At 35.2% G+C, this 26,851-nt stretch overlaps 1 protein-coding gene across 3 annotated transcripts in view; it reads right to left on the bottom strand.

Moving 5' to 3' along the window:
- SRBD1 (S1 RNA binding domain 1) overlaps positions 1–26,851 on the bottom strand; it is a 355,867-nt gene that overhangs the window by 251,418 nt on the left and 77,598 nt on the right. For all 3 annotated transcript variants that reach the window (XM_056821193.1, XM_056821253.1, XM_056821129.1), the window contains exons 13-15: positions 23,626–23,783; positions 15,925–16,015; positions 13,895–14,002 (exon numbers count right to left, since the gene is read on the bottom strand). In XM_056821193.1, coding sequence (XP_056677171.1) covers positions 13,895–14,002; positions 15,925–16,015; positions 23,626–23,783 — 357 coding nt within the window. The remainder of the gene's footprint in view (positions 1–13,894; positions 14,003–15,924; positions 16,016–23,625; positions 23,784–26,851) is intronic.

Genomic DNA, 26,851 nt, shown 5'->3' with positions numbered 1-26,851 from the left:
GTAAAATAAATTAAGCCCTCATATAAAGGTTGAATTTAACTCTGGATTTAGATCAAAAGGAACAAGGAATGACAAAAGAGGAGCATGAAATTTCAAAAAGCTAATAATACACTCTCTACCTAGAAAACTAACAGAAAGAGCCAATCAAATATGTAATATTCCTAAACTTTCTTTTCCATTGTTTTCCATCCTACCTTGCATGAAATAGATATATTTTCACTGAAATTGGGCAATATATTAATAAGGATCAAGAGACGGTACAAGCACACTAAAGTTGAAACTACATTAAATTGTAACCGATTTTTCCTTTTCTAATTTTTATGTATAGAACAAAAGTTTTTAACATTTGGGTTTTTTTTAATTTTTGATTTTCAAATTGTATCCCTTCCTCTTCCTCTTCAGCTCCTTGCAAAAGCAATTTGATATAAATTAAACATACCGAGTAGTACAAAACATATTTCCATATTACCCATGTTATAAAATGAAATGCAGTCCAAAAAAAAAACCCAGAAAAATAAAGTTTAAAAATAAGCATGCTTTGTTCTAAATTCAGCTTCCATCAGTACTTTCTCTGGAGGATAAATATATATCTTTTTCATCATGGGTCTGGAGAATTATCTTGGATCACTATATTGCTGGAAAGCACCAAGTCATTCACAATTGATCATCATACAATCCATTACTATGTAATGATGTTCTCTTGATTTTTGCTCATTTCACTTTGCTGCAGTTCATATAAGTCTTCTAAAGATTCTCTAAAAACCATCCTGCTTGTCATTTCTTACATCACACTAGTATTCCACTTGTTCAGCCATTCCTCAATTGATAAGCATCCTCTCAATTTCCAACTCTTTGACACCACAAAAAGAACTTCTATAAATATTTCTTTATATATTAGTCCTTTTCCCTTTTTCATCTGTTTAGGATACAGAGACGTGGTGGTGGCATTGCTTATTCAAAGGGCATGCATGTACAGTTATAGCCTTGTGAGCTTAGTTCCAAATTGCTCTCCAGAATAGCTGGATCAGTTCACAACTACACCAAGAATACTGGTGTCACAATTTTTCCACATCCCCTCTATCTAACATTTGTTTTCCTTTCGGTGATATTATTCCATCTGATAGATGTGAGGTAGTACCATTTAGTTATTTTAAGTTGTATTTCTCTAATCAAGAGTGATTCAGAGAATTTTTAATATGATTACAAATAGCTTTCATTTCTTCCTGTTCATATCTTTTGACCACTTATCAGTTGAGTAATGATTTAAATTCCTATAAATTTGCCCTATTCTCTCTCTCATATTTTTATATACATATATATATATATATGAATTACGTATATATGGAAAATGAGACCTTTCTCAGAGAAACTTGTATTTTCCTCAATTTTTTAATTCTTTTGGTTTTGTTTTATAGTGTCCTGCTGCCTTGTGAGGTCACTTGATTCTAGTAGTTGTATTCTGGTTCTTAAAGACTGGATTTCATCCTTAGTTTTTTGGTCGTCCTTTTCCTTTTGGTCTGATTTTCTTTGGAGGTCATCTTTCATCTTCTTCACCTCATCTTTCATCTGCTTTGCCTCATCTTTCATCTCCTTTGCCTCATTTTCCAGCTGGTTGATTTTGGCTTTCAAGACACTATTTTCTTGTTTTAGTTCAAGTGCCTCTGTTTCCAGATGACTTATGTTAGTTTTTAAGTTCTTTTCCCAAATGTCTTCAGCCTCTCTAAATTGTGTTTTGAATTGCATTTTGAGTTCTTCCAAAGCCTGTATCCAATTCGGTGGGATTTCTGATTTTTCCTTTGCTGATCCCTCCCCCTCTGTTTCATTCGCTCTTTGCTCATTATCCATGCAAAAGATGTCTATTGTAATTTCTTTCTTCTTTTTCTGTTGTTTGCTTGTGTTTACCCCTTCTTTGCTCCCGGTATTTGTCTGTGCTCTTGCTCCTCTCATTTTTTTTGGGTGGGGGGGGGGAGAGTTGGGGCTTTCAGTCTCCCCTCTTGGAGCTTTGTCAGATCTCTTGGTATAGTCTCTAGGGGAGGAATGTTAGCTTCCCTGTCCTCTGGAGGCTTTTGATCGATTAAGTTCAACCGGGTTGGGCTGTATGTGCTCTGAAGACTCCTAGAAGGCTGGGCCGCCCAGGCTCTCTCCAGTTCTCTCCAGCTGCTTCTCCCCTGTCTGCAAGGTTCCCCAGTGCCTTTGCCTGTCTCCCTGAGCTCTGAGGAGTTCTGATGGGATTAGGTTCAAATGGATTGGTCTGGATGTGCCCCCAGGCAACGGTGAAACTGGAGCTTGATGGAGGGACCCAGCCATGGCCCCTGGTCTCTCCCTGGCTTCCTCCCCACTGTCCACGCTGGATGCTCCGTGCCCGGCTCCCTGGTGCTCACAAGGTAGACCCTCAAAACCAGCACCTTTGCCTGCTCAGAGGTTCCTGCTACCACTGGGGGCTCAGCCCTCTGGGTTGGGGGGGGAGGGGTTCTGGGACCTTCCCTCTGCCTTCCCCTTAGACCCGAGTATTCTCGGGTTCTGACTTTTGGAGGGCGTACCTTTTGATTTGAATCCAGAAGGAGGGTTCCCCGCCTCTGTCCTGTTGCTCAGCTTGAATTTCAGTGTCCTAGGAGCATTCAGTCTGTAATCGGTAAGGAAGTGTCTTCCCAGGTCTGAACTTTTGCGGCTTAAGCAGCCATCTTGAAACCGCCTCCTCAGAGAAACTTGATGTGAAAAAATTTCCCGTTTTCTGTTTTCCTTCTAATTCTGATTGCAATGGCTTTCTATGTGCAAAACCTTTTTAATTTGATGTAATTAATATGATCCATTTTATACCTCATAATGCTCCTATCTCTTCTTTGTTCAAAATTTCTTCCCTTATCCATAAATCTGACAAGTAATGTATTCCATGATAACTTAATTTTCTTATCATACCCTTTATTATATAAATAATATACTCATTTTGACCTTAACTTGGTAGACGGTGTGAAATGTTGGTCTATACCTAGTTTCTGCCAAACTTTTTACCAGTTTTCCCTGCAATTTTATCAAGCAGTAAGTTCTGATCCCAAAAGTTTGGGTTTGGGGGTTTATCAAACACAAGATTACTATGGTCATTTACTACTGTGTATTATGTACCTAATCTATTCCACCAATCCACTACTCTATTTCTTATCCAGGACCAGGTTATTTTGCTGTCTATTGTTTTGCCAGTTTGCCTATTGTTTACCAGTTTGAAATCTAGTACAGCGGTTACTTTCCTTCACTTTTTTTTTCACTCATTCTCTTGATATTTATTTTTTTATGTTTTTTGATTCCCTGAATATTCTTGAAGTGTTATTCCAGATGAATTCTATTATTTTTTTCTAGATCTATAAAATAATTTTGGTAGTCCAATTGGTATGGCACTGAATAAGTAAATTAATTTAGGTAGAACTGTCCATTTTTATTACATTGACTCATCTACCCATGAGCAATCAATGTTTTTTTCAATTATTTGTGTCTGATTTCATGTGAAAAATATTTTAGAACTGTGTTCATATGGTTCCTGGGTTTGCCTTGCCAGGTAGATTCCCAAGTATTTTATATTGCCTGCATTTATTTTAAATGAAATTTCACTTTCTACTTCTTCCCACTGGCCTTTGTTGGTAATATATAGAAATCCTGGTGATTAATGGGGTTTATTTTATATCCTACAATTCTGCTAAAGTTCTTAATTATTTCAGCTAGTTTTTTAATTGACTCTCTAGCATCTACAGGTTGTGAACCTTAAAAAATTCTCAGACCCTACTTCATAAAGTTTGGTTGAGACCATTCCCCATTTAAACAATGAAGGAACTTAGATCACGAATGTGAGGCCTCTACTCTACCCCTACTTAAGCATATTTTAGGGGAAGAAACTCCTTGCTGAACAATGAAAAATACTTAAACCCATACTTATAGTAAGGCAAAAAGTTCTTAAGCTTTGCCTGTTTTTAGATCTAATACAAAAGGGTGCTAAGTACCTACAAAGGTCAGGCAACTTGTGAATTTACAAGGAACAAAGAGGTGAGAACTTACTCAGAGATTTTTTCTGGTGTGAACTTAATCAAAAGTTTAAGCCTACTGAGGTGTGAATTAAGAATGGCCTGTCCTTTGGAAAAGAACTACAGTGATTAGTAGATGTGAGAACTTAGGGGAGGTGACATAGGAGAAAATTCCCTTTAAAACGAGATGAAAACCTGAGAGAGGGGACTCTCTCTTGGGTCTCTCTCGGGAGATTCAGCTGGGAAAAACTGAATTGGAGGAGGCAATTGGTGTCTCTCTGAACAATAGAATTTTGCTTGGGACAAATCTTGTGGTGAGTAGATTAAAGACTGACTGATCTCTCTCTTTTAAGGCTAGCCTAGCCTTTTTTCTCATTATTCCCTTTCTCCCTTTCTCTCTCTCTCTCTAATTCCTCATTTGTATTAATTAAAATTTCTATAAAACCCAGCTGACTTGGGTATATTTAATAATTGGGAATTTTTCTCTGGCGACCACTTTATATTTTTATTTAAAACAAGACACTGTCTTGAAACCATATTTCTGCAGTCACAATTTAAGACACTCTTTATCTGCCACAGTTTATAACTCCCACTATTTTAATCATTACAAGGTATAACATCATATTATCTACAAGGAGTGATAATTCTGTTTCCCCATTGCCTATTCTAATTCCTTCAACTTCTTTTATTGCTATAGCTAGCATTTCTAGCACAATACTGAATAATAGTGATGACAGTAGGCATTCTTACTTCATCCCTGTTATTACTGGGAAGGTTTTTGGTTATCCTCATCATAGATAATGCTTGTTGATAGTTTTAGGTACTAATCATCTTACTAAACTTGATCAAACAGTTGAGAAGTGATACTACTTATCATTTTAAGGAATGTTCCAATTTTTCTTGCTTTCTGGTGCTTTAATAGGAGTGAGTGTTGTATCCTGTCAAAACCTTTTTCTGCATCTATTGAGATAATTGTGTATTTCTATTGATTTTGTAATTGATATGATCAATTATACTGATAAGTTTTCCTATTATTGAACCAGCCCTATAATCTTGGTATAAATCCCATCTAGTCATACTATATGATCTTTCTGTAGTTCATGAAAGAGTGAATAGGCTAGGCAATTAAACTAATTAAATAATTTCTCAATAAAATACTAGCACTGCCTTTATTCAAATATCTACTTCTTTCACAGGGATTTAGGTAATTTTCTTCTATCACCCATTTCAATTATCTGATAACTAAAATTATTGAATACCCATACAAATAAAGCCTAAATGCCTTAGTTGGGATAATAAGTAATATTTTTAAAATCTCTTACCCCTAAAAAGAAAAAAAAAAGGACTTGGAAAACATGCACTGGAAAGGGCTATGTATCCAACATTCCACTTAACCTCTTCTTCCAGCAATCACCCAACTCACCCCACCCCCAAACTAAAATGACTTGAAACAACTGCTTTAGATTTCTTTTAATGCAGCAAGCAATAGCTTGTAAAGGGATGCAAACCAGCTGAAACATTTGACAGAGTGTTAAATACCAGAGAATTCCTATCAACCATTTTACTTTAAAAGGTGCTTTGATGTTGACTATCTTTCATGTACTTCTTTCATGGCACATTAATAAAGAAAATGGAGCTGAAGTACATCAAGTCCCCAGGTCATATCTAGAATTACAGCACTGTAGGTACCTGATGAAATACGGATTAATGCTGCATGAGTAGTGAATAAATAAAACCACCTCTACCCACAAATCAGGCAAGATTTAAAAGTAGTCCTAAAATTTATTCTGCAACTAGGCCTGAGACATCTTTAATCCTCCATCCTCTTGAAACCTAATTATCATAATGTTAGGCTCCCTTCAAACTGAAAATGCTATGAAGTGGAAAAGTATTGGGAATTAGGCTTGGTGTAACATTAGAAATGTATGGTCTGGGAAAACTTTAAAGTGGCATTTCTTAAAAGTCTGGAGAACATAATGCAAAGAGTTGCCCACACATTAGAATCAAAAAGAATATTTAGGTTTGGTTTATTTTTCCCAAGACACACTACATAAAAAGAACAAATAAACTAGATTCTGAGAGAACAATGATATTCAAATTTTGGTCTTTGACTTTTAAATCTTATTGCCCCAAATTACAAAATAAGATCTTACCCAAAGCAACAAGAGTTGTCAGCAACTTTAAAATTTTCTTTTAAATACAATCAAAATGAGAAAAACAGAAGACTAGTGATTCTGCATAATCTGGATTTTTAAAAAAAAAAACATTAACTTCAGGACTCTCCAATAAGAAAAGGAGCCAGAAAGAGTTTTTGCAGAAGGTAAGGGCAAACAGCAGACTGTTTAAAGCCAAAGAAAATAGGAAAATATGAACTATCAGCCAGAAAGAACAAATCAAAAATATAGAACTGTTAACATTTTTAATTTATTCATAATGGAGACATCTACATGCACAATGTATAACTGCTAAAAGAGGGAAAATAGAACTTTCAAATAAAACTTACAAGTAGAAATATGTAAAGTATGTAAAAATATGCCATCACTTTGCAGACATACTCACCCCAGCAATTTTCACTAAGAAGCAGGGCTTTAAATGTATAAATGGAGCCACATATTCAATGAATCATCCTTAGAGCTAAATGACGACTTTGAGGTGGGGTCACAGAAAACAGATTATTTCACCTGTTTACTATATTTAAGCATTTAGAAATAGACAAAAAAATTTCTGCAGCAAAAAACATTCATGTATTTTATAAGTATACATATGAAGTGCATAATCATGCTAATCAAAAATGTCAATTTCAATAAGACCTCAACATTGAGACTATAGTAGAGTCTACTCATAATGAAATGATTAATGGTAGAAAAATTGATCAAAACTGAAAAACTACTCTTACACTTTGTAAAAGTTTTTCACATACTCTAAAACACTCATAAAATAGAAAGGTTCATCAATTCTCATTTTCAAGCCAAACATAATGTTGCTTCATTTACATTTTAAGTTCTTTTAAAGCAAATACACTTGTCTAAACAGAACATCTGTTTTAGTTATAATACACTGCATCTTTGGCATGAACTCACAATAAAACTAACAACAACAATCAAGAAATTTTATTGGACCTGGCAACAAAAGCAGATTTGTAACAAAAAACCATAAGACCAGATATCACCGTCACTGGGCTCTAGTCCAATCCCAATCTAAATCAATAAACACAGATATGCAAGAGAGACTAACATTTTTTTTAAATAAAAAGAGAGGAAAAAAAATCCTGCAGTTATTTAGATTGGACATAGGTATATGAAATCACATGAGTTATAAAAGTGGTGAAATGTATTTGTTTTCAAACAAAAACTGTTAAATTGAGTCCAGACACTATTTCAAATCCCACCCCGCCTTAAAAAAGTAAATGTTCCAGATGCCTCCTTTCCAATTATGTGTCAATTTAATGTTGTATTTAAATATCAAATGGGGGGGAAAAAACAGTGATTTCAGTAAAATAAAGTGCAAAAAATAATACTGAATATAACACTGATTGATATGTGTTTTTAACATTGCTAATGCTAAGCAGATTCAAAAAGGAAAAAAAAGAAGCTATATTTCAAAAATGCTAGTTGGCACTAAAGTCTGTTTCTGATGGTCACAATATAGATTAATGAGAAGGAGAGAATAACTACAATCAAATAGAATAAGGATTCGGGGTAATCATGCAACATCTTTTCAGTCCACCTTTCTTATGTCCTATATCCAGGATGAAGAAGACCAAAAAAGATGTAGATGAACTGCATTCAAGTTTCTGAAAGGATGTTATGTAAAAGGAGAAAATTCCAATAGCAATTTTTGGGGCAGGTAAGTAATACAGTAGATAGAGTGCCAGGCCTGGAATCAAAGAGACTCATCTTCCTGAGTTCAAATCTAGCCTTAGATACTTACTATTTGGATGACCCTGAGAAAGTCAACTTAACTATGTTTATAAACAACCAAACAACAAAATTATCCATTATCTTTAGATCAAATACAAACTACTGTTCTAATTTAGAATACTTTTCACAAAAAGACTCTTGCCTATCTTACCAGGCTATTATTTATTATTTTCCTATTTGGTTAAGCAAAAATAGCCTTTATTCTTTTCTTGCCCTCACACAATACTCCATCTCCTGCCTCTGGACCTTTGCATAGTCTAACCTCCATGTGTGGAATGGACTTTCTTCTCAAATCTGTCTTTTGACATAAACAGCTTTCTTTGAAACATTTCAAGAGATACCTTTTACTTGATGGTTTCATTGATTCTATTAATTATTCACCTAGAACAGTGCCAACTGCAGAGAGTATAAGCACCTGAATAAACAGATGTTAACTGCTTGATGGCTACAAGTGGCAGGGAGCAGATTTGGGCTCCATAAAAGGGAAACTTGCTAATAATTAAAAATTTATCTAAAAGAAGAATGGTCTAGATCAGGAGGATTTCCTTACATTTTAAGTCTTCAAGAAAAAGTCAGATAACTACTTATATTCTTTTGGAAGGAGGATACTTTTTCAGGCACATATGGACTAGATATCCTCTTGGGTTCCTTTCAATTCATAGATCCTATGAATTCTAGCAAAAAAATTCCAAAAATGTTAAGTACTACTATTACTCTGCCTATGGTGATAAATAGTTTACTGAAAGTTATATTACAATTATTAGTTTGGGATGATGTAAAAATATTCACAAAAGTTGGGCCATTACCCAGTAGAAAAATAAGAGAATATAGTTGAGGGCATGTTCTAAACACAGAAATTTATTTCATATGATAGCTGAGGAAAAAGAAAAGAATCCATATCTCTGTTAAGTGTTCCCATTAAAAAGACCGTTGCCCAATTCTGCCATTTTTACTTAATTAATGGTTTTTAATTGGATTAAATAATAAGCAAATAAAAGTTTATTGAATATGAGAAGGGAAAACCATGATGACACTGGCAATAAGAAAACAGTAGTCTCTAAAGATTTTTCAAAAATAAAAATATTACACAGAAAGCAAAGGAATAGAGTATGGTTTTCATTCCTTATATATATATGGTCTATAGTTAGTGCCTCTACTTCCTTCCCTCTCAATCTCTTCTTAATTCTCTGCAATTTGGTTTCCAATTTCATTATCCAACTGAAAGTATCCTCTCCAGTCACCAATAATCTAGTAATTGACAAATCGAATGTCTTTTTCTCAACCTTTATCTGTCTTGATGCCCTCTGTAGTCTTTTAACACAATCTAGAGGTAGGTGGGTGGCATGATGATTTAGGCCTGGAGTCAGGAGGACCCAAGTTCAAATCCACCCTCACAGATTTAGTAGCTATGTGCCCCTAGGCAAGTCATCATTTAATTTCTACACATCACCTACCTTTCAGGGATATTTTGAGGATCAAATGAGATCATAACTGTAAAGTGCTTAGCACAGAACAATGGTAGGTGCTCAATAAATGTTTATTTCCTTCCTTCTATAGCTCTTTTTTCAATGCTCTCTTCTAAGTTTTCATGAAACTGCTTTTTCCGGATTTCCCTACATGTCTGATCTGAATAATTGGAATGTGAATCCCAGAACTACAATTCCCAGCATCCCACTCTTCTCAGATTACATATTGACATAGGCAGGATATAAATTTTGTCTAGCCCCGCATCTCAGACTCTCTTCCTGTGATCCCATTTGGTGGAGGTGATGTGAGGTGAGTGGCTGGAGTTTCTATTCACATGGCCTTACATTTTGTTAGATAATTATCTTTTTATTCCTTTAATATAAGTGATTATTAATAAACTTTATAAAAAATACTTGGAGTATTGGACATTAATTTTAATCCTACAGATTATTTTTCAGTTTCCTTTGCTGGATCTTTATTCAGATCACACCCACTAACTAAATGTGTCCCCCCGCCAAGGCTCTGTCCTGGGCCCTCTTCTATTTTCTCTCTATACTATCTAGATTGATTCTCTCATTAGCTCAAATAAATTCACTTATTATCTCTATGCAGATGATTTTTAGATGTATTTTTATCCAACTTTAACTTTTATCCTAATCTCTAGTCTCAAATTTCTATCTACTAGACAACTAGAACTACTGGAAAACTCAACATGAACAAAACTAAACCATTATCTTTATTTCCAAAGCCTCCCTTATTCCAAGCTTCCCTATTTTTATGAATCACAACAATAATCTCCTACTCCCAGCCTCTCAATCCAGGTGTCATCCTAGATTCCTCACTCCTTCTCATCTCCTTTCACTAATCATCTACCATGTCCTATGAATTCCACTTTTTCTTCATATACCCTCTTCTCTCCTCTGGCACTGTAGCCTCTCTGGTACATGCCGTTACCAACTCACAGCTGGACTACCACAACAGGCTATTTCTTGATCTCTCTACTTCAAGTTTCTCTCCACTTCATCCAGTTCATCTTCCACAAAGCTGACAAACTGATCTTTCTAAGGAGCAAATCTAGTCATATCACTTCCTTTCCCCATATTCAATAAATATAGTGGTTTCAGATCACCTTCCAGATAATAATAGTAGCTAATATTTATATAATGCTTACTATGTGCCAGGCACTTTATAATTGTTTCATTTGACCTTCAAAACAATGAGAGGTGGATACTATTATCCCCATTTTACAAATGAGGAATCTGAAGCAAACAAAATTTAAGTGACTTGCCACAGTAAGTATCTGAGGCTGAGGAACTTAGGGCTTCCTGACTGCAAGCCTACCATTATATCCATTTAGCCACAAAGCTTTTAAAGCCCTTCATAACTTGGCAAACTCCTATCTTTCTGGTTTTCTTATTACCTTACTCTCAAGTAACTCTCTGAGATCTAATAAACTGACTTTCTTGATATTCTTTGAAATAAGATACTTAATTGCCAATTTCTGAGTATTTTTAGTGACTAAAGGGCTTTTTTAAAATCTTTTTTAATTATTTCTTACAAGAAATGCCATGAAACAAGAATTAATTCATCATCAAGTAGCCAGCATACCAATTATTAGAGCCTCTCTCCATAGTTATGAAAAGCAGACCTCAAAAAAAAAAATGGTGTATTACTCAGATCACATTTAAAGTGTTCAAGCATGAAAGAAATCCCACTTATGTGGCATAGTTTTCAAAAACCTGAATCATTTCAATGAGATAAGGTACCAAAGTGAGACAAAGAATATAAGGCATAGGTATATTGAGATCTAGACTTTTAGAAGAAGTAACAATATTGATAAAATTAAAGAATTGAAAAAAAAGAAAAATTATCATCTACTTTGGTAATAAAAAAAATATTTAATTCGCCTAATGTTTCTGAACCAGTAACTGAATGAGAAAATAACTACACCAATTGGTCAATACTTTAGTCACTAATGTATCAAATATAGATTTTTTTTTCATTCCTGGTATTTTGGAAGATTTAATGTGTTGCACTTCTACACAAAATTACTTCCGAATAGGGCTCAAATCCCTAGGAGCAAATACTGAGAACTAGTTTCACATTTCAAAGCACTTTATCTTTAATACTGCTCTTAAGAAGACTTTATTATCCCCTCTCCAAAAAAAAAAGTAAAACAAAAAAGAGAATATGGAAATTCTGACAATATGCTAAGGAAAACGTTGTATCCTTAACAAGAATGGAGAAAATTTTTCAAATGCAGTAAACAAAAAATATAATATAAACTTCTTACCAAAAATAAAAATTATTTTGATATTTCTTAATAGTTTACATAGTTTAATTCACTATTGTGTTATAGTACACCACCAACATATTTACACATTAAAACTTTGTTCATTGTTAGTCATATATCTGTTCCCAGATATTCATGACTACAGATAATGTTGCCAAACAGATCACTAATAAGTAACTTCTGTCTTTTCATAATTTTTTAAGACATTCCAACTAATGGAATTATTGAGTCAAAAAGTTTAATAATTTCTATAACTCTTACAGTGCACTGACAGATTACTAGCTCAAAAACACTACACCAATTTGTATTCTACTTACAAGACTTTCTCCACAACCATATGATCACTGAATGATATTGGTGTTAATTTTTTTGATGTTGAGTTTCAAGTCAGACTTTATACTCTCCTCGTTCACTCTTACCAAGAAGCTTCTTAATTTTTCTTTGCTTTCTGCCATTGTATGTATTGTCTGTATATCAAAAATTATTGATTATTTCTCTCAGCAACCTTAATTTTGGCTTTTCTATTGACCAGCCTGGCATTTCACATGATGTACTCTACATATGTTATGTAAATGAGATGACTATATACAACCTTGTCATGCTCCCTTACCTAATTTGTTCCATGCTCAATTCTAAATGTCGCTTCTTGACTGCATACAGGTTTCTCAGGAGACAAGGAAGATGACCTGGTACTCCCATCTCTTTGAGGCCTTTCTACATTTGGTTGTGATCCATAGTTGGCTTAAGTGTAGACAATTGATGGAGATATCTTTCTGGAACTCCTTTGTATTCTCTAAAATCCAGTGAATACTGGCAATTTGGTCTCAATTCCTATGCCTCTTCAAAAACCAGCATGCTTTTCTGGTATTCTCAGTTCACATACTGCTAAAGCCTCATTTGAAGAATCTTGAGAATAACCTTACTGGCATGTGAAATGAGTGCAGCTGTTCAGTAATTTGAACATTCTTTAGCATTGCCATTTTTTATGTTTGGGATATAAACTGAGCTTTTCTTATCCAAGAGCCAAAGTCAAGTCTTCCAAATTTGCTCACGTATTTTTGAGTGCTGCATGTTCAGGATCATCTTTTAGGAATTTAAATAGCTCAGCTGAAATTGTAAACAATGCTTCCCAGGGCCCACTTGACTTCATTTCCCAGGCTGTTTGGCACTAGTTCAATAACCTACTATCATGGTTACTAGTGATGTTAAAAGATCTTTCTGATTATTTTTGCCACCTCTTTTTGACTTCTATTTCCATGAAGTCTCTACAATATTTTTTGTCTTTTATCATACCCGTTTTTATAAGAAATATTCCTTTGATATCTCTCTTGACTTTCCCATTTAATTCTTTTCTTCTATTTCTTTGCACTACTCATTTAAAAGAACTTTCTTATCTCTCCTTGCTATTATCTAGTATTCTGCATTCAGATGGGTATATCTGTGCCTTTATCCTTTACCTTTTGCTTTCCTTCTTTTTCAGCTATTTTAAAGAATCATCAGAAAGTCACTTTGCTTTCTTGCTCTTCTTTTCCTCTGAAGTGTTTGTTGTTGCTGCCTCCTATACAATATTGTAAAATTCTATCCATTGTTCTTCTGGCACTCTATCAGATCTAATCCTTTAAATCTATTTCTCACTTCATTTCACATACATATTGCGTGTATACTGTTACATGAATTGTCAGTTTGTGTCCTGTCTAAAGACTTTTGAAGCTTGCCTGTAAACTTGATTCAAATAAATCTAATAAAAGGACAAATGAAAATTGAATGAGAGGACTTCTTTAAAACATTACTTTAGTCAAATTATAAAGTATGTCAAAGTCACACAAGTCAAAACTTGTAGTTCTAGCAATTAATCTACATTTCCTCAAATCTCTCTTTATTTACATTTGGAGTTGTGATAATTCTAGGCTTAAATTGTATAAAGCTCAAGGAATTCTGACTTTTGGCTACTTTCAGCTATTCTAAGGGATAATGTTATAAGACCCCCTGTCATTACACACTCTTCTGGGAAAAACTTTTGGCCTCATTACATTACTCAGTACAACAACTATCAGCAATACTGATATCTTCAGAAGAAATTCTGCCTTAGAAAATAATCAAATAAAAAAGGTAAATGAAAAAAAAAGTGGAGAAAGAGGTTAGAAGTATCCATAAAGTTACAACCATGACCAACATGTTTTCTGAAACAAATCTTAAAGCATCCTTACCAGTAAACAACATCAAGTGGTGCAAAATATTTTTTCATTATCAGGTCTGCAAAGTAAGCTTCTGTTTCACGGCAGGCAGTCCCATTTCCAATCACTACAGTGCTGCAGCTTAAAAAGAAAAAAAAAAGTCTCATAAAAGTAGCAAACTAAGGTCATACCTTCACAATCAGCAATTAGAAAATGTGTTCCAGAGAAGATACTCTTTAAAGGATGCCTGTATGTTAGCATATACCCTAGCAACCTGTGTTTTATCTCATTATAGTTAAAGGAAAGGGATATGGTCCAAGTAAAGTTTTCCTCCAAATGGTAAGGGAAAATGATGAAAAAAGAACTTGCTATCCACATGCCACGAGTTACCAAGATAATTAGTTTTCTTTTTGACATAGAAACTTGACATCATTAAAAGAAATGATCATTAAAATGCCACCAAACTAGTTTGAAATCACATGATATTAAATGGTCCTAAACAGAGAGGTAAAAATGTCACTTGATCCAAGAATTCCATATTAAATCCAAATGTTCAGTGTCTATTGAGATCCTAACACTACTAAGAAAATTTTTCATCTGTCAAGAATGGTCCAGTCTGGCAATAAAGTGATGGACCAAATAATTTCACAAGATCTCTTCTCAACTAAAGATTCTGTTACTCTAAAAATTTTTTCTGCCCTTTATATATTTTCCAAATGTCTGTAGTAATATCTGTGGTAGTATACAGTATTTCTCCTACAAAAGACATGTGCTCATAAGACTAACAAGTATCAAGTCTAACATGATACTTGATAATAGTCAAATTTACCCAAAAAGAACAACTCTCAAGAAAAAAAGGTTATGTGTGACAGCTAAGTGACCAGAGAGCCAGGCTTTGGCATGGGAGGTACTGGGTTCAAATCTGGCTTCAATCACTTCCTAGCTGTGATGCTAGGCAAGTCACTTAACTCTCATTGCCTAACCCTTAATATTCTTCAACCTTTGAACCAAACCACAATACTGATTCTAAGATGGAAAGTAAGGGTTTTTTGTATCTTTTTTTGGTTTTTAAAAGAAGCAAGGCATTCAAAAATCACACAGGAACTTCATGTCTAATCATATGTCTAGCCATGTTTTCAAAGAACGTCTATAGTCTCTACCCACGGCTCTGGTTACAGTGAGTCTATTCTTTAATAAGTACATGAAAAAAGTTTAATAAAAAAATGAAATGAATAAGCTACTAAATACTAAATACAAAGCTTCAATATACAAAAAATATCTCCCTAATGTTCTGGGGAAGAGGCATGCATGCAGCAAAAGGACAGAAGCTGGAGATGGATCATCTGTCAGTCAAATGAAGATTCCATTTGGAATGTGACTGAGAAACAGTTGGAGGCAAGAGCCAACTGCTGAATTGAGCTGAAGGTCTTTTGGCTTTCTGGCTGACCTGAAGGAGGAAGCTGGTTGTTTATCTCTGGGACTTGAGAAAATCAAGTTGGAGGTAGCCTAGCTGATCTGAAGGAAGAAGAAAGACAGTAGTCCTCATATATCTCTCTGATTGGTTCTGTTTCATGCCAGTAACTGAATTGCCTTTTCTCTCAATATCCTCCAACCTAACATTCACTGTAGACAATAGGGAAACCTCCAACCCTCTTACCTTATCCTCCACCTTTACACTCCCCCAATAAACCCTTACTTGACAAGGAAGATTAAGAACTATTTCATTGAAACCTCACAGCTCACACAGAGTGATTTGAGGGAGACTAAAGAAGGGGGGAGGGGAGGCTGAAAAGCTTCTGTAGAAGGAGGTACATAAGGGAGGAGGTTAGGCAAAACAAGAAGATAACTATCTTTTAGTTCCATTAGTTATCCAGTATCCATCAATATACACCCTCAAAATATCATCTATTACAGTTCCCAAATATCCTCTCTTGAGACTTTTTTTATGTGATGTCTTCTCTCCAATTTTATGAAGTCTCTTCCCCCCCTTTCATACTCATCACTTTATGAGTCTTCCTTGTTGAATAAGTTAAAAAAGTACCCATTAAGTTATGTTTTCATACTCGAAATTCAGCAAAAGCCTTTTTATCTTCTCTGCCTCTCGAAATCCTTGTCCCGAATGCAAGTAGACAACATCAGTATGAAGTATTTGACCTTAGAGAAATGAAAAGTGAAAGTCATTTTTTTTTTAATTTAGAAAACCAAAGGCATTGTCAATTTGGTAAGATCCAAGCTTAAAATTTGGCAAGTTTTAAAGGAGAAAAGGAGAATATTTAAACCTTTTATTTTAAAAGAATTATATGTACGTATAAATTTAATGAGTCTTTTTTAATTGAATTTTTATTTTATTTTTTTCTCAATTATATGTAAACAAAAATTTTTAGCATTTTTTTTTTGCGTTCCCTCCTTCCCCTCTCTGATTTCAGGAGGCAAATAACTATTTGATAAAAATTATAAACATGCATTCAAGCAAACTATTTCTATGTTAACCATGTTGCCAAAAAATGCAGAAAAAAAGAATAATAGAGAAAGTAAAAAATCATGTTTCAATCTGTATTCAGACTCCATCAGTTCTTTCTCTGGAGGTATAAAGTATTTTTTTATCATAAATACTATAGAAATGTTTTGGATCACTGTAGTGCTGAGAATAGCTAAGTGACTCACAATTGATTTTTGTACAATATGCCTATTACTGTGTACAGTGTTTTCCTGGTTCTGTTTATTTCGCTTTGCATCAGTTCATAAAAGTTTTCTCATGTTCTTCTGGAAGCATCCTGCTTGTCATTTCTTGTAGTACAATAACATTTCCTCATAATCATATACCACAACTTCTTCATCCACTCCCTGATTTATGGGCTTTCAATTTCTAATTCTTTGCTACCTAAAAAAGAGCTGATAAATATTTTTGCATATATAGGTCCTTTTTTTCCCCTTTGATCTCTTTGAGGTACAGCCCAAGTAGTGGCAGTACACAAATTTTTTTATAGCACTTTAGGCATAGTTCCAAATTAACTCCAGATCTTCTAAATTTAAAATCCTTATACAATGGCTAACAATGTACTATTTAAGGAACTGAGTAAAGTCAATTTTGAAATTTTTAATACATATAATAACAAAAGAAATGGAAAATTATAGCCACAAGTAATATTTGCTTCCTGATTCTCCTAGGAAAGGAAATTAGAGGATTTGGCAAACTTGGATTTATCATTCATCAAAAATTATTAAGAAAACTTTTAATTGTATGCTTGCTGGATGAGATGTGATCAACATGAATATGGGCAAAAAAACTTCTTAATATAACTTCAATTTTTGGCTCTCAAATTTAATGCAGAAGATGGGAAGATAAATTTTTGGAAGAATTAAATAAAATGTAAAAATATTCTCCAAATTAAGTATAATTTAAAATGCAGTACTTTTAGCAGAAATTTGGGCATAAGAAAGTAATGAAAAAAATGAATTGGAAAATATGGCTCAGGAGCAACAAAAAGGAGAGTCGTGATTTGCGAATGACACAGAAGCCTCAGGCCTATACATCATTCACATTTACTTCCAAGAAGACGTTAAAGTTAAGTGGTAAATATAACATATAACAAACATCAAACAAACAAAACAGCATCACAAAAAAATTAAATAAGCTAATAATAACACGTGATTTGTTAATATTTGCAAAGCACTGTACACTTATTATTTCATTTAATCTAGACAATAACTCAAGAGTTGACATAAAATTAGTATCAATTACTCTATAGATGAAGATACAAATACTGAGATTATATGACTATCCCTAGATTACACAACTATTTTCTTATACATGAAATCAAGTCAAAAGGATCTTTTAAATGCTTACTACATGCCAAGCACTGTGTTAAGCTCTGAGGTTATAAAAAGAAAGGCAAAAACAACCTTAGACAAAAACTAGTTACTAATACAGAAGTCGTTTCTGAATTATGTCTCTGTATAAACAAATCATCAACTTCTTAGAACAAATATCGAAGTCAATACCAATATCAAAAAGATGAGGGGGCAGCTGGGCGGTTCAGTGGATTAAGAGTCAGACCCCAAGATGGGAGGTCCTGGGTTCAATTCTGGCCTCAGACACTTCCCAGCTGTGTGATCCTGGGGAAGTCACTTAACCCCCATTGCCTAGCCCTTACCACTGTTCTGCCTTAGAGTTAAATTGATTCTAAGAAGGAAGGTAAAGGTTTAAAAGAAAAATAAAATAAAGATGAAATGAAGACTTATAATTAAATGAAGATGTAATTAAAACAACTTCAGTTCAACTTATTCAAAAAAGTTACAGTTCCAAAACACTGGAAAATAGATAATGGAGAAAACCATTACCATCTGTGTCACATACTATTACCATTTCCTGTGGAACTGTAAGCTCGGGTATAACAATCAACACAATAAAGAAATTAAAAGAGCTTAGATAGAACTCAGTCAACCAACATTTGATCTTCTTTTCAAATGGAGAGATCTAGAAACCAGAGACAATCCTGGTTTGCAATATAAGCTCCTTTCCAAAATTTTATAAAGGAGGATAGGTAAAGATTATTAGTAGTAAAATGAGAAGACTTAGGCTCCCCTTTAACTGAAAAAAAGTCACCTAGGAGATCATAATCTCCTACCTCTCTCCTACTCCATCACCTCAATAATCTTCAACATCATCCCCATCTCTTTCATCCTCAGCTCTAGAGTCCATGAACAGATAGGCTGGATCCCTTCTATAATGAGCTTGTTCCCTCAATCACTTCGAGGCCTTTTTCTAACATTTGATCTTTTCTTCTTATCCACTGGCTCTTTCTTGGATGTTCAGAACCTTGGCCAGGTGTTAATATGTTCCTGCGATTCCCTAAAAACAATTGTTCATACCTTTTTTTTCCTCCTTTGAATATCATTCCACACCTCCCACTTATGGTTTTTGGTCAGATATTTGATTGGCTTTAAACTACTCTCTTAAGGCTATCAACAATTTCTTAAGGGCTAAATTAACAGTCTTTTCTTAGTCCTCATTCTATTTGATCTCTTTGAACATATTAATATTGTAGACTTCCACTGGATACTCTATATTCACTTTGCTTCCATGAAACTCTCTGAACCTTCCTTCTTAGTCTTCTCCCAACAAGAATAGGTAACTCCAAAGGTCATGTGTAAAGATGGGGTTGACTCTCCCCTATTTTTAGATTTAATCACTGGAAGTATATACAACCCATTTTGTCCTTAAGTAGGAGAGGTCTGTGACCCTAGTGTGCTAAAGTGGATGATGAATCAGAAACAACTCACTGCCCTTTGGGCAGTCCTAAGCAAAGCTAAAGCTACAATTGGTTCATGTAAAGTGGAAGGAATGCACAGGAAGTGACACAAAGAAATCTCTTTAAAAGCAGTTGCAACTTCCTGTGAGAGGCAGTTCTTTGGAGTTCTTTGGAATTTGAGTTCCATTTGGAGTTGGTGTTCAAGTTGGAGGCTGGTGAAGGATCTGCTTCCGGGGCCTGAGACTCTGAATTTGGTGAGACTGTTCTTGAATCTCTCCCTTTGAACTACCACATAGGTGAGTGAAAAAGCTGACTTCCTTCCTGACTTTCTGGAAAGTCAAGCCTCCAGAGAGGCCCCAATTTTGGAAAAGGATTCGTGGCTGGAACCCTTGCTTAGTTTACCTCTGGACCCCCCCCACCCCCCAGTGCTGGGGTCTCAGAAGCCCTGCCTGATTTGAACTGGGCCACAGTAATTATCTACTCTACTCTCTCATTACCCTTACTTTCACTCTTTCTCCTTTTGTAAATAAACTGCCATAAAAAGTCATTCTGACTTGAGTAATATATTTTTGGAGATCACATTTTTATACATTTAGTCCAACCTTAATTTTAACCCTTACAGGCCATGTCCTAGGCCATTATTTCTTGTTTCTCTATACATTCTAACTTGATCTCGCCAGTTCTCCTATAATGAATTATCTCTAAGCAGAAGAGTCTTTCTTTTTTTTTTTAACTGTTACTTTCTATCTTAGTAACAACTCTAACACTGGGTTCAGTGACTTGCACAGGGTATATAGCTAGAAAGAATCTAAGGTCACATTTGAACCAGGGCCTCCTAACTCCAGGCCTGGCACCCTATTCACTGAGCCACCTAGCTGCCCCACAAATGAGTCTTTAATCAACATATCAAATCCTAATATCTCCCTTTAATTTCAGGTTTACAAAATCAATTTCCTCCTAGTAATCAGTACCTGAATTACCTGTAAACATCACAAATTAACATACCTGAAACAATTCAGTATTTCTAAAATACATGTCTCATTATGGTTTTAAGTTTCTGCTGAAGAAATTACCATGTCTTCAGTAAATCAGACTTATAACCTAGAAATTATCATTGACAATTCTTTATTTTTTATATCTCTATGTCTTATTATTGATAATTCCTTTCAATCCTACCTTCACCAAATCTTTCTTGCCCATTCCCTTCTCTCCATTCATCCACACAATCTCTACTCTAGATTCAGGCCCTCATCATCTCTCACCTACACCACTACCATAATTAATATTTCTAAAACACAGATTTGTTTGTGTCATACTCCCACTCAAAGGACTTCAATGGCTCCCTATCATTTGTAAGAAAAAAATGGTAAAACTTCAGTCCCCCATTTAAAGCTCCCCATAACTGGAATACTACTTAATTTACCTGTCATATTTCATGTCACTCCCTTTAATGCAAGGTTGATTACAAGAAAATTTCATACTAATTATCCCCAAACTTTCTCCTTAGTTCCTTCAGGTGTCAATTCCTTCATGACACCTTTACTGATCTCAATTTTTTGTTGTTCCTCCTTGAAATGAATTATTCAATCATCTTTACGCATGTTGTAAAAACCTCTTGAAGACTAAAAGGTCCTTGACGGCAGGGACTAATTTTTTGGTCTTTATGTTTGCCTACAATATCTAGCACAATGGCTTGAATATAGGAGGAATCTGAAGGCAGAAGCAAAATGGTGGAGCAGCAGCAGGTAGAAGCACAAATCTCCCCTATGACTACTCTATGAAAATTTAGATAATACACTAGAAAGTCATAAGTCATAATCAGGAAATCCAAGGAATAAAAAATCACAGTGAATTATTTTTTTAGCCTAGGAAACCAGAAGGAGAAAGCAGAGAGCTTTGAGGACTAGGAAACAGGTCTGGACAGGAAAAGCAAAATAGAACACTTTAACATAGGCCTGGACTATGTAATAAGGACAAAAAAAAAGTGTCAGACCATCATAAGAAGGAGCTACCTTCTCCATAGTGGAAAATAACTACTACTAACAGCTCTATTCTTCTCTACTCAGGTCCAAATAACACATCCAAGATAGACTGAGAAATGGACTTGTGCCAAGGGGTAGCATTCAAGGGTGAGGCATGGACTCCTACTGAACAAGGAATAAAATAAGAAGGAAGCAGCAGCTATGTGTAGTTCTGACCTCAGGAATGCAACAAGGTGATAGCTCCAGCACCAACCAGTTCAAAGTCTGGAAAGGAATAAACAGGGTAGGAATCCTATGCCAAAGAGGAGCTTGCAGATCTGTCATTCTGAAGCAGCAGAACTAATCTAGTAAGCATATATATTGGTTTCCAGTCACCCAGTTTCACCATCTTGATTTCATCATTGACTCTTCATTGACCTTCACTATACATATCTAATAACTTGCTATTTTTACCTCTACAACATCTCTGCATCTGTCCTCTTCTATCAAATCACGTAAATACTATCTTATTTTGGGTTGTTATCACCTCTGTGTCTGGATTCTTGCAACAGTCTCCTAAGTAGCCTTTGTGCTTCAAGTCTCTTCCTATCCCAATACATCTTCCATACAAATTCTGAAATCATTTTCCTAAAAATTAGATCTGATCATGGTACCCATCTTCCCAATATACTCTGGATATATCCCATGACATATAGGATCAAAGATTAAACTTCTGATAGACATTTGAAGGTCTTTACAACCTGTTCCCTCCTTGCCTTTTCAATCTATTACACATTGTACCCCTTTGCTAAATGACATATGTAAGTCCATTGTATATCTCCTTGGTTATTCACTAAGCAAAAAAATGCACATTTCCCTATTTACTTTCCTGTAATTCCTAGTTTCCTTCAAGTCTCAATCAAGCACCTTTTCCAGGTCTCTTTAGTGAATCACTGATTTGTTGTTCTTATTTTTGAGTAGTTTCAATCATGTCTGACTCATGATATTATTTGGGGTTTTCTTAGAAAAGATACTGGCTTTCCACTTCCTTCTCCAGTTCATTTTACACATGAGGAAAATGAGAAAGAGTGAAGTGACTTTCTTAGATTCATATAGGTGATAAGTGTCTGAATCCATTTTTAAACTCAGGAAGATGATACTTCCTGACTTCTAAGTCCAGCACTCTATCCACTGAGCTAACTGCCCCTGAATCCCTGATTACCTTGAATCTATTTTCTGCATACATTATATATGCACATTTCTCCCCTGACTAGAATGCAAGTATCTCAAGGGTAGGAAATGTTTCATTTTTATCTCTTATATCCCCAATATGTAGCACAGTGCCTTGAATATTTTAAGTATAGTAAATATTTAATAAATAATTGTTGATAATTTTGGATTAAAAAAACAGAAAAATGAGTTGTTTTCATGATTTGCTAAACTTACAAATGATTAACAGATTGAAAATAGATTTAAGACAATGTGGAACTTTCAGGTATCTACTGAAAACAACTGATTAGTTTTCCAGTACTTTCTCATTTATTCTCTTTTAAGTTCTTAATTTCTCTCTTAGAATTATATTAAGTATCAGTTCAAAGGCAGAAGAGCATTAAGGGTTAAGCAACTAGGGTTATATGATTTGCCCAGGATCATACAGCTAGAAAGTATCTGAGGTAACATGAATTCAGGACCTCCTCTCTCCAGGTTCTCTATCTACTGAGCAACTGCCCTGGGAAATATTCTTTTAAGATCTACAATTCTCAATATTTCATTGAAATAAAAATATCCATCTTTAAAAACAGAAGAATTAACAACATACCAAAACAAATCAAAGAAATATAGGTGGTAAGCTTGAAATTTGGCACATAAGTGTCACAGAATTATCTAATGGTACCAGCTCAATCTGATTTCATCTGGTCAAGACATTCTTAATCAGCCTGGTATCAGTAAAAGAAAAACAGTGTTTCTCTAAAAAGAATTAAGATCTTTGAAAATTTTCACTTTTCCCAAGTAATTAACATACCACTGTAAAATTTTAAGAGCTCATCTTGAATCCAAAAGCAATGCAACAGTACCTTAGCTGAAAGGTGTGAATATTTTAAAATTTGCAATTCCTATCACAAGAGAACAAACATACAGATTCCCTCCTTTCCAATTCTTCTTAAAATACCTTATTTAACATAAGCCATCAGAAACACAATGACGAGCTATGATACAACTCTAAACTCCAAAAATAAACATATGTAACAAAATCTTACAGAAGTACACTATCTTTTGGTTCAATAAAAAATGAAAATGGCCTGTTAATGTTCAACATCACTGGGCAAAGGGAAAACTGAAATGGAACAAAAAGAAAATTTAAATTAAACAATATAAGGGATAAAAACAACATCTATAATACATATCCATCAGGAGTTCTAGGAGCTCTGATGAGAAAGTTGTTATTTGAAACTATTACAAAACTCTCAGCTAAAATAAAAGAATATAATATGTTAATATAATTATTATATTCTATATTTATTATTCACAGGAAATGTTGAGAAGCACTCACTGGTAGGAGAAATAATAGCTAATTTGCAGCCATGCTTGTAACCAGGATCCACTCCCATCAAGGTTCTTCCAGGAACAGGCCTTGTTAGAAGCAGCTGTCTGAGGTTTCTTCCAAACATCATTATTGATTCTTTCTCTGCATCTGATGTAAGTTTTGATCTTAGAAGCCACACCAACACACACACACAAAAAAAAATAATAATGATAAGTTTTTCTTTTTTCCAATCTACAATTCTGGAAAAGAACAAAGTGAATTGGCAGTTATTCTTCTAAGATTTTAACAGAACAAATGGATGTATTGAGGGAAACACCAAGCCCAAATATTATTTTAAATACATTTTTGGTGCAGAGAAGAAGGATGGGCTAGGAGGGATAGAGAAATGGTCTAGAACATCCTGGATTTGAGTCCTCCCTATGACCCATATTGGCTCTATCATCCAAGTTATGTAAGCAACAGATTCTTTCATTACTCAAAGCAAACTGATCCAGGCACAAATATGTACAATAAAACCATGTTGCTATTCAGTTGTTTCAGTCAAGTCCAGCTATCTGTTATCCCATTTGAGGTTTACTTGGCAAAGATACTGGAGTAGCAAGGATGTTATTAGTTCCTTCTCCAGCTCATTTTACAAATGAGGAAACTGAGACAAACAGGGTTAAGTGACTTCTCCAGGGTAATCAAGTTAGAAAGTGCCTGAAGCTGGATTTGAATTCAAGTGTTCCTGACTCAAGACTCAGTGCTCTATCCACCAAACCACCTAACTGCCCTAATAAAATGAAAGATTAAGTCTAGAAATATTTTTGTTCATCATTGCATTATATAAATTTCATTCAAAAAAGATTCTTCTGACTATAAACTTTTAGTTCTATATTTCCTCCTCACAATTCCTTCTCATACAAAGTCACTGTGTGATTTTCTAAGGGGAAACGGAGCTGCACAACATATCATAAATTAAGAAACAGAAATACATTGTTGTGTTATAAAAGCAAAACCCAAGAAGAAATAAACAGGAAACTAATACTGAGGAAACAATATAATCATTCCAAATTACTCATTAAAGTAATTTATCAAATTTTAAAGTATCTTCATTCACATTTCTTTTTCTTATTCATCCACCTTTTTAAAAGAGGACTAGATGAAATGATAGTTACTGATTACAAAACTCAAAGCAGCAGATGGTGGGGGTAATTGAAGGAAGGGGCTTGGAAGGCTGAAAGTGAAAACAGGTAAGAATGTGAGGTAGTCAAGAAAAGAGGATGCTATAGAGTTGAACTAGTTCACTACAGTTTTAAGTTGGGAAAAGGAGATAAGTGTAGCCAGTGCAACCAGTACCTGAATGAATTTTTCTCCTTTTCCACATCAAAAGGAACACAAAGTTCCAATATCATTTAAAAATAAAAAAGTGGGCAGTTGGCTCAAAAGAGGTTTGAAAATAATTTAAAAGTTTTAGATTAAGGCAATGTAATGGACTTCTCTATTAGTGGCAATGCAATGATCCTGAACAATTCAGACGAATTTACAAGAAAGAACACTATCCACATTCAGAAGAAAAACTGTGGGAGTAGAAACATAAAAGAAAAACAACTGCTTGATTACATGGGTCAAGGGGGATATGATTGGAGATGTAGACTCTAAATGATCATCCTAGTGCAAACATCAACAACATGGAAATGGGTTCTGATCAAGGACACATATAAAACCCAGTGGAACTGCATTTCGGCTACGGGAAGGGGCGAGTGGAGGAGAGGGTGGAAAGAATATAATTCTTGTAACCAAGGAATAATGTTCTAAATTGACTAAATAAAATTTTCACCAAAAAAAAGTTTTAGATTAAAGATTAAAAAAGAAAATGTGAAAGTAGAGAGGCCAAAGGGCTTCAGTAAAAAGTTGTAACCAAAGTTCTGCATACATTTTTCAAAATTATGTATCCATGGCCTTCTCCCAAACACTTAACCCTAGACTCTTCAGAGATAGGCATCCAATGCCCTTCGATTGGGGAATGGCTAAACAAATTGTGGCATCTGTTAGTGATGGAATGCTATTATACTAAAAGGAATAATGAACTAGAAGGATTCCAATTGAATTAGAGGGATTCCATGTGAACTGGAATGACCTCCAGGAATTGATGCAGAGTGAAAGGAGCAGAACCAGAAGAACGTTGTACACAGAGACTGATACACTGTGGCACAATTGAACATAGTGGACATTTCCACTAGCAGCAATGCAATGATCCAGGACAATTCTGAAGGACTTATGAAAAAGAACCGTGGAGCAAAAACATAAAAGAAAAACATTTCCTTGATCACATGGTTTGAGGGGGACATAACTGGGTATATATACACTCTAAACGATCACTCTGTTATAAATATTAATAATATCGAAATAGGTCTAGATCAACGATACATGTAAAATTCTGTGGAATGACTCATTGGCTATGGGAGGGAGGAGGAAGGAGACAAGGGAAAGAACATGGGAGGGGGGAGGAGGGAAGGAATGGGGGAATGGGGAAAGGAGGAATGGGGGAAGGGAGGGGGGAGAAAGGAAGGAAGGAAGTGAAGAAAGGAAGAAGGGAGGAAGGAATGGGGAAAGGGAGGGAGGGAGGAAAGGAGGAAGAAAGTGAGTAAAGAAGGGAGTAAGGAAGGTAGGGGAAAGGAGGGAGAGAGGTAGGGGAGGGAGGGAGGGAGGGAGGGAGGGAGGGAGGGAGGAAGGGAGGAAGGGAGGAAGGGAGGAAGGGAGGAAGGGAGGAAGGGAGGAAGGGAGGAAGGGAGGAAGGAAGGAAGGAAGGAAGGAAGGAAGGAAGGAAGGAAGGAAGGAAGGAAGGAAGGAAGGAAGGAAGGAAGGAAGGAAGGAAGGAAGGAAGGAAGGAAGGAAGGAAGGAAGGAAGGAAGGAAGGAAGGAAGGAAGGAAGGAAGGAAGGAAGGGAGAGAGGGAGGGAGGGAGGGAGGAAGGAAGGGAGGAAGGAAGGGAGGGAGGGAGGGAGGGAGGGAGGGAGGCTATCCACATCCAGAGAAAGAACTGTGGGACCAGAAATGCAGAAGAAAAACACATGATCAATCACATGGTTTGATAGGGATATGATTGGGGTTTTGATGTTAAAAGATCACTCTACTGCAAATATGAATAACATGGAAATAGGTTTTACATGTATAACCCAGGGAAACTGCTTGTCGGCTTCGGGAGAGGGAAGAAAAAGCGGGGAGTTGGGGGAGTGGATCATGAATCATGT

This window comes from Monodelphis domestica, chromosome 1 (assembly GCF_027887165.1).
Source record: "Monodelphis domestica isolate mMonDom1 chromosome 1, mMonDom1.pri, whole genome shotgun sequence".
In the NCBI taxonomy this organism is placed as follows: Eukaryota; Metazoa; Chordata; class Mammalia; order Didelphimorphia; family Didelphidae; genus Monodelphis; species Monodelphis domestica.
This window is presented reverse-complemented; position numbering and strand designations above follow the sequence as displayed.